Below are 13505 nucleotides of genomic sequence, written 5' to 3'. Positions count from 1 at the left end.
GATAAAGAAAAAGTTTCAAAAGCCAGATATAGCAACAAGTAAGATTTTGAGGACTGCACTCCATGAATGATAGTATAATCCTCTGGGGTTTACCACATACTCAAATAAGCTTATAAATGAAGGTTGTAGACATGTAAAGATCCAACCAAGCATTTCCTTTCTTTCCTTTCAAACGATTCAGACTTCAGTTGAGCTCAGAGGTCTGCTAAACCCATTCTCTGTTAACATCTTTTGGTGAGGAAAAAGTCACAATGGAAAAACGCATCACAGAGTGGCAAATAGACATTGAATCAGCCATGAAATTTAAGTATGATGATGTCGCGAGCTGCCTCAGCATTCTGCCAGCATATCATCTCCTTCCAGACCTCACACAGAATATTTTTCTGTCTACCCTCTTTTATTTTTCCTCTCTCTCTCTCTCCATCTCTGTGTCTGCCTCTGTCCTCGTTTCTGTCTGTCTTTGCCTCTTTCTCTCTCCAGGAATCTGTCGTACAACAACTTGACTCGTCTGGATGAGGGGAGTCTGGCTGTGCTGGGGGACCTCCACACCCTCCGGCTGGGCCACAACTCCATCAGCCACATCAACGAGGGAGCCTTCAGAGGCCTCAAGGCTGTACGCGTCCTGTAAGTACACCACCCCCATCCACCATTGCCAAGCCCTAAACGACCCCCGACAACCCAGTCATTATGGTTTTGCCCCTGCTGACAATGAGGCTGAGATGTGCCACTTGGGAGCAGTGAAAGTTGAGATGCTTAATATTGGTTTTGCCTGTGTGACATTTGATATTTAGGCTTACATAGTCCCTTCAGTTGACTTTAGAGAGTGGGGGTTGTTTACCTTTCAACATGGGTTTGATCTCATTTGCATTCATGTCTATTCATGATTTTCTTTTTTACTTTTACGAGGTGTCTATTGTCTTAGTTTCTGTAGCAACTTCTCACTTTTTTGTGCCTTTTCTCACTTTGTTCCAATTGTTGTTTTGTTTTGGGTTTTTTTGTCTCCAAACACTGGTTCCTAGCAAACTTGGTTCTGAAAGTGTTCTGTATCATTCAGCTCCCTTGAGATCCTTCCTCGCTTTTAGAAGCCATGGATAAAGGCAGAGGTTTCTTTATCCCCTGGTTCACCTTCTGCACAAAAAAAGACCAAAGAAAGAAAAGGAGAGAACTAAAAGGACAAAGTCAGTGGATAAATCCAGCAGAAAGACTTGGGGGTCTTGGTTCTAAACCAAGGTCCTTTTGGCTACTCCACTTCCCAGTGAGAGAGCCAGACAGGAGAGTTGTGCCAGAACTCACTAGACAAGCTCTTTCTCACAGCAGGGTGACAAGCCAAGGCGCACAAGGCCTCTCTCTGCTGGCACACTGGATGCTAGATAACTAGCTACAGAGGAAAGTTGAGGGTGGGACACAGAGCTTTGACTGCCATATCTCAGTCTTTCTCTCATGTTTTTCTTTCTTGTCTTTAATTGCTCACTTTATTTCCTTTGACTGTGTCCTGTCAAAGCACAGTTGATGCCCTGCTGTCCAAAGTGTATTCTGTCATCTCCCCATGTTATCCCACAACAACACATAATCTCTCTCTTGATTTTAATTTTTTTCCTCTCTACTTTCTTGTATCACTCCTGCTCTCTGTGTCTTTGAGGCAGGCCTAATCTAATCAGTGGAGGGGAGGACAGGCATAGGCTGAGCCCTGAAAAGGAGCCGGGAGAGCTTTAATTGGGCCTGCGCTGCTGGTTGTGCTGGCATGGGGCTGGAGCCTGCATCAGGGTGTGAAAGCTCCAAACAAGCCAGCCTGCCCTCTAATTCGGCCACGGGGGTCTTTGGCTCATCGGGGCCCCCTTCTCCATGCCTGGTCACTCTGCTCCACAACCCCCACCACTGGCCTTGCTTTAACAAGGCAATAGCCATTCACATGCAGTCAGCCAGAAAGAGTTGGAAATTGGCAGTCCCAGTCCAGTCTCACTAAGACAGCGGCCAGTGGAGACTGAAAAGAACCAGAGGGGGATAAGAGATGCTTGGAAAGCAAAAGGAGGAGGAGTGGAGACTGTTGTTGTGGAGGGTGTGGCTGACCGTCAACCTCAAAGGCCTTTCTCCACTTTGGAATAAAGCCTTTTCATGGTTCAGAAGAGTTCTCCGACTCTGATTTTCGTGTAGTTTTGATGCAGAAGGGTGGAGTGATGGCTCCTCTGCAGCTATGACTTCAACTAAAGATGTAGTTGTTTAGACCTTCTAGGAGGATGCAGATGCATTCAACAAGTGTTTGGAAACCCCCAACTATAAATGAAGCCCTTTTTCTCTTTTCTTTCCTTCGTTTGCCTGACCATGGCTAAGCTTGGCTGCTAACCCCATTAAGACTCTTGGCTGTACCATACCTACCAACATCAGATGCACAGTCCCAAGTGTCTGGCCTTTCACAAGGCATTGTGTTCTTGCCAGTCACTCCATGCCGTCATGAATTATACATGTTTGCCTGCGCTGGTTTTTGCCTCGACACACCAATGCACATGCACGCACGATCACATGCACACTCCATCTCCACCCCTCCAACGAAAGAATGTGCTTGGTTGGCAGAGCAGAGCAGCAAAGAGGCTCTTAAGGCCAGGTGCAAAGAGGGGAGGTTGATGATGGTGGGAGGGAGCATGGGCGAAGGGGTAACCCGTGACTTCCAGAGCAGCCTCTGCCAGGGCTGTGAAACGCTTCAGCGCTGGCAGACCCTGTCCCTGCTCCTCTCCTCCCACCTTCCAGCTTTCTTATCCCCTTCTTTTCTCTCATTCTCCACAGGGAGCTGGACCATAACGACATCTCGGGCACAATAGAGGACACCAACGGGGCCTTCTCTGGATTGGACAGCCTCAACAAGCTGTGAGTGTCTCCCCTCTTTCTTTCTTCCATTCCCCCCTCCTCTCTTGCTCTATCAACCCCTCCTTTTCATCTCTCTGTCCTGGCTTGCCACTGTTTCTGGGATTCTCTCTGCTCTTCTTGAAACACAGACATTTTTTTCATCTTTCTTGCATCTAGAAGTTTCCCTCTGAGTCCCGTCACGTCCCTTGTTGCCAGGTTAGTTTAGCCAGTCCAATTTAAGGCCACAGAGTTCAGAAGCTTAAAACATCTGTCCCCTCAGGACCCCACACTTAACTTGGAAAGGAAGTGCTCACACTGAGCAATGGCTTATAAGGCCCCTCTTCTTGTTATTACAAGGTTTGTTCATGAAACATTTAGTTTTTTTGTTGTTTTTTTTTTGCTCCTGTCATCCTGTGGAAGCCCACTTGAATCTCCAGTTTAATCGAGCTTTCATCTTATGATTTCATCGTTTCCCTGAAGCTTTATGAGCAAACTGGATTCTTTTAGCAGATAATGGTTCAAAAAGGAGACAAGGCGAATCCTTTTTATCAGTTTTTCATGATTATTTATGTTCTCAGGCAGCTAGTAAAAAGTTCAATGTTGAAAGTTAGCGAGTTGAGAAATTGCAGCGGGCGTGAAGTTTCTGGCAATGAGCAGCAATCATCAACCTGCTGGATGAAAAGATGATGTCCAGCCAAGATGGTTCCCAGTGTGAGCACCGCGGAAAGAAAGGAAGAGAGAAAGAAGTAGAGAAAGGGCTTTTCTTCAGGCTGGCAGGGGATCGCTCCCCAATAGGCTTATTTCTATTTCTCCTCCATGCCTCCGCTCTTCTCGTTCCCTCATTCCCAGTCTCTGTTGTTAGGAACTCAGGAAGGGTGAAATTGAAGGCTGCATTCAGTCATCAAACATCAAACGCCTCACACGCCCAGCCCTCTGACCCTGACACTTTTGTCACAGCGTTGGCGGAAGCAGCCCGCTACATCCCAAAGCTGGCAAAAAGAGTCATGGGAAAAAAGAGATGCAGAAAGAAGGGTACATCAAAGTGTCCACCACACATACTGGTTCCCTAAATGCAGCTTCTGAATGCAGAGGTACTTCTTATGGCACAAAAATACGTTTTAGATTTCATGCAGTTTTATTTGTGTTGGCAGTGTAATTAAATTCCTTCAGAACAAGAGTTGCATAAATGACAAAGTAGCCTACTCATCATCCCTGTGACAAGACAGCCATTTGTTTGTGGGTACATGTGGATGAGTTTAAACACTGGGGTCTTCATTGTGAGTCAGCCAGCCGTATGTCCTCTTCCTGTGGTGTGAACGGAGAGGAGGTAGTAGTGGGGAGAGGGTGGAGGGAAGGATTAGAACCCCAAATCACAGAGAAAAGCAACTCACTTTTTGGCTTGACAGGCACCGACACAGACTCGAATGATTGCAAGTTTGTCCTTACAAGCTCTGCTGGGGGAAAAAAGAAAAAAAACTACACGTGCACAGACACACACACGCACACAGCAGAGCCTGGTCATTGCTATTAAATTCTAATAAAGATAAAAGTGGTCTTTGAAGAGCAGCGGAGAGCCCAGGTAACCCCCCTCCAACCAACCACCCACCCGCCTCAACCCATTCACTCTTGCTCACCCTTCCTCCTGGCTTAATCTCCACACAGTTCAGATTTCCAATACCTAAATCCCCTTACTCTTATCAGATTCAGCCTCGCTAATTGTGCTTCTCTCCCCGTCTTGCTCTCTCTTCTCACCCCCCACCCCTTCCTCTCCCCCTCCTCTCTTCATCTATCGACACCTTTCATGTTTGGAAACGGCAGGACTCTGTTTGGAAACAAGATCAAATCGGTGGCCAAGAAAGCCTTCTCTGGCCTGGAGACCCTGGAACACCTGTGAGTATCCCACAAGAGAGGGAGAGAGGGGTTGAGTGTAAGGGAGAGGGGGTGAGGGGGGTGGGGTTGCCAAAACTAGCTGGCAGCGGAGGTTGCTAGCAATTTAATAGCGTCTTTGTAAAAGGAGAAGACAGGGGCTTTTGCGAGTGCCCAGCTGCTTCTCTCTTGTTAGCCTAGCGCAATCTCAACTTTGGCCTTTTTTTCCTGCCTCTGCGCAGGAACAAAGTTATTGAGCATATGGTGAAGTCCGTAGAAGAAATGGAATTCCTATAAGCTCTTTCACAGGCTTTTGTCGAATGAGGGCAGGGAGTGACGGAAAATCTGGCTTGTACCCTTGTACCTACAGACCTGGATATTTCCACCGTAGTTAAAAGTCAGATGTATGTTAGATTCTGTGCATAGATATGACTACAGTTTGTGTGAAGTCATTAAGCTGTGTGTTATGTCTCGACAGGAACTTGGGGGAGAATGCTATTCGCTCCATCCAGCCTGATGCCTTCAGTAAGATGAGGAACCTCAAAAGCCTGTAAGTTGTATTGATGCATTTGCATACATACTCAAAATGAATGTGCAAACGTGCTTATAGAAGCAGCCTGCAGCAGACAGACATACATCTCGACTCCCTCTTTACTTTTGGCATCTACACACACTCTCAGAAATGCATATTCAGTTGAAGCTGCTATAGATGTGTAATATACTTCACATGCTCCCTTTTTCTCTCCTCCAGTCTCATCCAGAGTAACAGTTTCCTCTGTGACTGCCAGCTCCACTGGCTGCCTGAGTGGTTGGTGACACATGGTTTGCAGGCCGGTGTCAATGCCACCTGTGCCCACCCGGAGAGCCTAAAGGGCACCAGCATCTTTGAGGCTCCGTCGAACAGCTTTGTGTGCGGTGAGTGCTGTGTGTGCATATTCTGTGTTTATGTGGGCGGCTGTGTTGAGTAAGAGGCGTTCGAGGCACAGCTTGGCGCGCTTCTGTTATTTACATAGTTGCACATATTTATGCAGTGTTTTAGTCTCAGGCTCTGCGTTTGCACTTAGAAATGGTAATGGTTCCATATGTTTTGTTTTCATATCCATGTATGCATAGCAAGCAGACACCTACTGAGGAGCATTTGTGATGTTTGACTTTCTCCACTGTCTTCCCTCCTTACGTTTTTGCCTTTCTATCTCTCCACACCTTCAGATGACCTGCCCAAACCTCAGATCACAGTGCAGCCTGAACCCACAGTGACGGTCCTTGGAAGTGACGTCCGTCTCACCTGCACGGCAGCCAGCAGCAGCTCTTCCCCCATGACCTTTGCCTGGCGTAAGGACCAGGAGCTGCTTCGTCAAGCTGAGATGGAGAACTATGCCCATGTACGAGCTCACCACCAGGGTGCTACATCTGATTCGCCCGGGGCAGGGGGAGGCGTGATGGAATACACCACAATTCTGCACCTGCGGCACGTCACTTTTGCCCATGAGGGACGTTACCAGTGCATCATCACCAACCATTTCGGTTCCACCTACTCCAGCAAGGCCCGTATCATTGTCAATGGTATGTTGTTTGGTTTCTTGAAATCAGATATCAGACAATCAGTAAAAGGCAAATGTAATGACATCTTCATTAAGATGATCTATATTAGTATTTTGGAACAAGATCATTGTGGTTGTTAAAAAAAGGACATGATTAATGAATGAATGAATGAATGAATTAGAACAGAGAAAAACTGAAGAATATCAGTGATCCATTATCTGGATAAGGCAAGATGGACAGGAGATATCTCCTAAATCTGCTAAATGTGTGTCATTACACCATTTCCACCATGTTTATGTTTTGATAAGGGAGCGATAGAAATCAGTGGCCATGCTGAGTTCTTCTCTTTCACTCAAGTAAAGTTTTGTCTTGCTCGGCCTCCATCTCTCTCTGGATGGTATTTGGAACAAATTGATTTAGCTGCATGTCAGTGCTAACAGGGTCATCTCTTATGCACACTATCACTCTGCTTTTCTGCAAATGGAGAGTATTTATTCATGGTTAAGATTCCCCTGCCAAAGTCTGCTTCTACGTGTAGTTTCTTCTTCGCTCTCAGACACAGAATAATTTTCCTGCCTGTTGTCTTGGCATACACATGGATGTAAAGAAGCTGAAACTGCCAAAAAGTCAAGTTTTCCTATAGGAGTTAGAGATGTGGGCTTCTGACCGGAAGTTCCTTGATTTGAATGCCAGCAGCAGCTGGGAAATGTGGTTGGAAGAAGCTCTGCAATCCTTAGCAACTGCTGTCAGAGTTATTCCTTAAAGTACTGCGCCTATCAGCTTGCTGGTGTGAAGATGTAGAACTGTATGTTTGTAAATGAGGCAAGTGCCGAAAAACTGAAGTGGACTGTTGACCTACTTGGAATATATAGAAGTTAAAGAGCATTGTGTCGTTTTGATGGTGATGAAATTTGTGTATTCTGCTTCCACAGTTCTCCCGTCTTTCGTGAAAACTCCCAGAGACAGCACCATTCGAACCGGCCACACCGCCAGACTGGAGTGCACTGCAGAAGGTCACCCGGCACCTCAGATTGCCTGGCAGAAGGACGGTGGCACTGATTTCCCTGCTGCCCGTGAGCGCCGAATGCACGTCATGCCCGACGACGACGTGTTCTTCATCATGGACGTCAAACCGGAAGACATGGGCGTGTACAGCTGCACGGCCAAAAACACAGCAGGCACTGTCTCCGCCAACGCCACCCTCACTGTGCTGGGTAAGAGCTGCAAAGTTGTTTCTTGTAACTTAGTTCTGCAGACTTTGCCCCTTTTTTGACTTGCGCTCAGCGTAACACAGTGTTGGTCATATTCCCACATCTTCAAAAATGAACTCTTGTAAATAGCTGGGCACTCAGCTGGGAATTGGTCAGTCCGAGCTGTAGAATGAGAAGCTTTATATTTTTCTTTTCTCGGCAGCTGTGGCCTTGCTGCAGGTCAGGGGCCAGAGGTCACAGATAGGGGTCAAAGGGGGGATGGTAGGGGAGCGAGGGGGACTCATAGAGGGGTGTTTGTTTGGCATTCCCACCCCCTTCTCCTCGCTCAGTGGGAGGGACAGTCATGGCTGCTTCACTGCAGGCCTCAGTGCTCCCAGTTTATTGGCTGTTTTACACTGTTAAATCAAACAAAACAGAGCTTCTCTCTCAGCACATAGATCATCTTTGTCCTTTGTCTTTGAGCAAAGCAACCCCTTGTTGGACAGAGCCAAAGAAAAAAAAAGAAGAGGGTGGTGCCTCTTTAGTTACAACCCTTAAATTCCCCCAAAAGAGCTCATAAGCAACCACTTCTATATTTAACATGGTCACACTGGTGGATTTTGCTTGGTGACACATTTAGTTATGTGGCTTGCGAGAGATTTCTCAGCAGTTCAAGTGGAGTGCTAATCCACTCAGCAATCTAAGATATTGAAGCAAGCAGCCATGCCTGAGTGCTGAATCTGTGATGTTTGGGTTTGAGAGACAGAGTGGAAGGAGAGAGGCGGAGGGTGGTGGGTGGTGGGGTGGGGGGGGGCTGCAGTCGAGGGGCCCCTGTCTGGATAACAGTGGTGGGGGCGAAAAATGGGAGCCAAAGCAGAACTGGAATGGTGGAGTGTGTTGGGGGAAGGTAAGCGAGGGGGATTTAGAGAAAAGAAAGAGAGTTGAGGGGGTAGTAGAGAGAGGGAGAAAGTATTGATAGAAGAGAGAAGGGCGACTGAAGTGGGTTAAGTGAGATCTCTTAATCTGTGTATGTCCCACTGTGAGGGGAAGTGCTCAGTCTGAGAGGAGAGGCCAGCCTTCACACACACACTCTCACTCAGTTCAGTGTGCTCCGCTCACCAGAATGTGAAGTTGCCGGGGAAACACAGAAAACATTGTTCTGTCCCGAGAGAAACCTTGTATGTGTGCTGCAATGACAAAAAAAAGTGTAAAGATGACAGATTTCAGAATTTGTCAGCATTACAGATATGACCTCAGATGTATAAATATCACTGCTGAATGAGAGTGTCATCGTGAGATAAGATTTCAGCGGTTGGACATCAAACTCAGTACGTCAGTTTGTGCTCGGTCCAGCCAACTGAATCACCAGGATCCCACAGTCTGTAATCGATACTGTGAACAAACAGAGCTGAAGCAGCAACTTGAGTACAGAAACCTAAACCTTTCGATGCTGTAGAATAACAATGGAATAATACAAATCACTGACCTCAGGAATCCTGCAGCCTTCAGGCTTTTTATGAGAACCCCTATCTTCCATAGAAACGCCCCACCTGGCCCAGGACCTGGAGGATCGCAGCGTGGTGGTCGGGGACACGGTGGCCCTGCAGTGTAAAGCCCTCGGCAGCCCGCCTCCGCGCATCACCTGGCTGCGCAACGACCAACTGCTGCGCCCCTCCGACAGACACCACTTCACTCCAGGAAACCAGCTGCTGGTCATCGGTTCTGCCTCGCTGGAGGACGCCGGCCGCTACACCTGCCTCATGTCCAACACCCTGGGCACAGAGCGCGCTCACAGCCAGCTGGTGGTCACTCAGCGCAGGAACCCCTGCACCCCGCCGGCGGGTCCGAGCACGGTCACTATCGGCATCATTGTCATCGCCGTGGTTACGAGTATTGTGGTGACGTCGCTGGTGTGGGTGTGCATCATCTACCAGACCAGGAAAAAGAGTGAGGAGTGTAGTGTGACAAACACAGGTGAGCTGGGATCTACTCTGTCCTTCTGTTGTAGGCAAAAATGTACTGTTTCGAATTATATACTTGGTCTTTTCACTTCAATTACATGTTCCAGTTTGCCTTACTAAGTATGCAGTGTTTCAGTATGCGTACAGCTGGGAGATACAACTTTGCCATAATACGCCTGCCTCATATATATCTATCACAGTCTGTGTTGTGAAATGAGCTGATTCCTGTGTGTTCTCGGCAGCTCAAACTTGTTTATACTCGTGCCAAACTCTTTGATTCTTGCGACAGAACTGGTCAGATCTGCAAGAAAAGTATCCTGGCTTGCATACTGCAAAATCTGACTAGATATGGTTGGACATCTTGGTAGTAATGAAATACTAAATTTGACATGCCTTGTACTGGGACATATTAGATCTATTTGTGGCATCCATATATTATGGTAGTATAGATACTGGAACACATCCTCAATGTCTTATAAGGAAGCTGTCGATTTGTACAAAACTTAAAACTAGAAACGTGTTCAACTACAAGGTTATGTCAACATATTTGAGAACAATACGACTCAAAAAGTAATGTGCTTCAAAACTTCAGCTAACAATTTTTAGAATTTATTATTGGTTTACTTGTCATTTTTTACATAACTGTTTCGAAAAATTCCCATCTCTAGTTCTGCTCAAAGCGAATTCTTTGAAAAAAATATTTTTCCAACCATTGACTAAAACCAAAAATATTTCATTTAAAGTAAACAAAAAATATTAACAGCAGATTGTATTACCCTGTGCATATTTGCCACTTTTCCATGACTGTCTGATTATCCAACTGGATATTTGTTGTAGCTTTCCAGTAGAGAAACTGATTATTTGAGCTCCTGTGTCACAGAATTCACAGTTGTGCTTTGACTCTTTTGTCTCTCCCAGATGAAACCATTGTTCCTCCAGACGTGCCCAGCTATCTCTCCTCTCAGGGCACGCTGTCGGAGCGGCAGGACGTGTGCATCCGTGTGGAGGCCGGCGGTGGACCTCAGCCCAGCGGACATGTTGGAGACACCACAGGTACCTGACAGTTCCCTCTCTGCTTGGTCTTCCAAATGTTTGCGCTGCCCAGCAGTTTCTCCCACTTCCCTCTGTGGGTTGCGTAATGATGAAAGGAGCACTGCTGTCTTGGAGACCTGCTCAGTATCAGAAATAATTGCAGCAGACACTCTAACCTCAGTGTTGACATACAGTTGTTGACTTTTTTGCTTCCCAATCATTTATTTTTCTCTCCCTCTGCCTGCCTGCAGGTTTCGATGGTGCAGTGGTGTGCACAGATTGTATGGAGAACGGCAACAGCTACTCCAAAGATCCCGACTACCTGAGCCACGGGTTTGGTCCTGCTGGAGGCATGGAGTACCAGCAGCACTTTGTTCCCCACTCTACTCGCACTGTTACCCAGGGGAGCAGCATGAAGCAGGGTCACACATCACCCCACTTTGCAATGGAACCCCCAACGGGATCCGAAAGGACATTCAAGGATCCACGTTACCGAAAAACCACAACACGATACAGCTGAACCAGAACGACAGAAAAGGTAAAGTGATTCATTGGTTTAAATCTACTGTTAATGCATACAAGAATAGCCCTCATGGCCAGAACACACGTCAACAGCCTGTAGCCATAAATCCAGTACACATCCGAAAGCCCTGCCCTATCCCACATGAATATGACTTCTAATAGGTGATGCCATGAGAAACTGTCAGTAGTTTAGGAGCCCATGTCAAAGTAAATTCTTCTGAACGTGATTGCCGATAGATTGTCTCCTACCAGCATCTGACAGTGTGTTATCGTTGCATGCCCAGAGCCCCTCAGGATATCTCTCTAAAAACACTGAAAAGCAGCAGAGTTCTTTCTGCTGCCAAACTCGTCCAAGTGCATGTCCAGGCCTGTCCTGAGATTCAGCTTCAGTGAGGAGTTATACCAGCGAAATTGGCCTCTGAATCCCAATTCTCACCTCCACGTTTCAACGCAGCTCGACACACACATTCCTCTGCCTCCACATCCTTGAGCTGAACGCATTTTTTGTCTTTGTACACGTGACGCCGTTCACTTTTCCTGTCTCACATTCTGCCACCTTCTTTTCCTCTGTTTGACAGTGAACAGAGCGGGACAGACGTCGGCGAGCTCTCCATCACAAGAAGACTCCTTCCACAAGCCGGTGAAGCTGGCCGGCATCACAAGCCACGGACGCCTCGACACTGACTGTGAGCCTGAGCTCAGGCAGACTCTGCTGTCCAATGGACACACCCTCAGAGCCTCTCAGAATGAGAGCGCCCCTCTAAGGAGAGCCAGCGACTAGCAGACACTCAATCCAGCCCAAAATGTGGACTTTTACTTTTTGTTTGCACTGGGAAATAAACTGCTACCTCAAATCGAGGCGAACAGTCCTGAGCCTCCTGGATTTGGACTGACAGGGAACACCAGGAGGGGTAAAAGGTAGGGGGCATCCGGAGTTTGAAGGTGGAGCTTGTGTGGGTGGCATCCCATCTGAGCGTATCAGCTGTACATAGTTTAAAATCTTCCTCTGGGAGGTGACCAATAAAAAATTTAGCTCCAAAAATGTGACTTGCATTTGAAGCATGTAAATGTAGGGAATCTTGTACAGTATATGTATGTTCAGGGGAGAAAAAAGAGAAATATACCTTGGGACTTTTGTCTGTAAATAAGAGTTTTCCTATATTATATATTATATAACTTTTACAAAAGAGTGTTTGAATATATGTGCATGACAAAGAAAGGAGTGATGGTATTTTTATTTTTCTTAAAAAAAACAGCCTTTTTCAGCTTTTACCAACATTCAGCTGCGGTGCCTTATTGCATGATCAAAGAAAACTCAAACTTGTAATTGCATATATCAAGAGACATTTTTGTGACAGATACTGGTACACTTTTTATAGCAAACAAAACACTTGATTGCACTTGAATGTTTTTTTTTGTTCTCCGATAAACGCTGCCAGCTATGGCCTTACAGAAACACAATTCACATGCATTGTATGAAGGAAGAGCTTTGATGTAAATTATTTTGGTACGTAGGATGGTGCGAGGTGGGATATTTGTGGACGGTCAGTTAAAGCACTTTTTATAGTCGCTTCATGAACAAGCAGATTGTGTGCATGATCTGCTAATAGGAATGCAGGAACCTCCTCAGTGTGAGGAGACATTCCACATATTTTGACACGCAAAGTCAACAGTACATACTGTACCATTAAGGCTCTTCCACCAGTTTCACAATACTACACATTACTGCAAATCTGCTCCGATCTAGTTCGGATAAATGCTTCTCTTATTTAACTTGGGCTCTTAATTTGTCCCAGAAAGTGACTTTGGCACAAGTCGGCAACTGATTGTGGTCAAACTGCTGCTCACAGCTGTTGTTTGGAAGCCAGTAATAATCTGTGTGACACCTGCCACATTCATAATCAATGCGTGCCCCAGAGCGTTGACATATAATTGACTGAATGTTTAATTCTACAATTCCGATGCTATGAATTTAAGAAAGAGGGAGAATGATATTATCATTGTGTTACTGCTGTAATATGCATCCAAATGGCCAGTATTCCACCTCATCGTCACTGCAGTTCAGTAATGTTTCATGTTTGAGGTAACTAAAGGTGCAGCTTCATGCTGTGAACACTTGGGAAGCTTATGAAATGTGCTCTAACCAAACTTAGAGGATTAATGCAGTCGCACACTCCCTTACACTGTCACAGTCCCTGGATACACTGGGTCAGAAATCAGTCAAAGAAGTTACATTGTCTCATGTATGAATGTGTTTTTTCCCCTCAATCTGAACTGTGTTCTGTAACCAGTGGCCTTATCAAGGTAAGCTGGAGGACACGCTCCTCTGGTTACACCTGATAGCACCTATCAGAGATGCTTATACCAGCAAGACCAATCAGAGATCCTGCTGGAAAAGCCACCCCAGTGTAAAAGGGACAACAGGGAGTGAGGTGCCGTTCTGAGTAATTTATTGAAACAAACTGTCTGAAACCGTTGTACCGATGTCAAAGCTAAAACAGTGAAGTGTCTAACATGGCATTGAAGTGTCTAATAAAATCACATTTTGCTATTA

At 46.2% G+C, this 13505-nt stretch overlaps 1 protein-coding gene across 1 annotated transcript in view; it reads left to right on the top strand.

Moving 5' to 3' along the window:
- lrig1 (leucine-rich repeats and immunoglobulin-like domains 1) overlaps positions 1-13505 on the top strand; it is a 37358-nt gene extending 23853 nt beyond the window's left edge. The window contains 12 exon segments of the mRNA XM_022219508.2: positions 481-624; positions 2779-2859; positions 4657-4728; positions 5183-5254; positions 5456-5619; positions 5914-6267; positions 7179-7460; positions 8976-9410; positions 10316-10450; positions 10681-10854; positions 10857-10967; positions 11530-13505. Coding sequence (XP_022075200.2) covers positions 481-624; positions 2779-2859; positions 4657-4728; positions 5183-5254; positions 5456-5619; positions 5914-6267; positions 7179-7460; positions 8976-9410; positions 10316-10450; positions 10681-10854; positions 10857-10967; positions 11530-11732 — 2227 coding nt within the window. The 3' untranslated portion in view covers positions 11733-13505.

This window comes from Acanthochromis polyacanthus, chromosome 5 (genome assembly GCF_021347895.1).
Source record: "Acanthochromis polyacanthus isolate Apoly-LR-REF ecotype Palm Island chromosome 5, KAUST_Apoly_ChrSc, whole genome shotgun sequence".
Classification (NCBI taxonomy): Eukaryota; Metazoa; Chordata; class Actinopteri; family Pomacentridae; genus Acanthochromis; species Acanthochromis polyacanthus.
The sequence above is the reverse complement of the archived record's forward strand: the minus strand, read 5'-3'. Positions and strand labels throughout refer to the sequence as shown.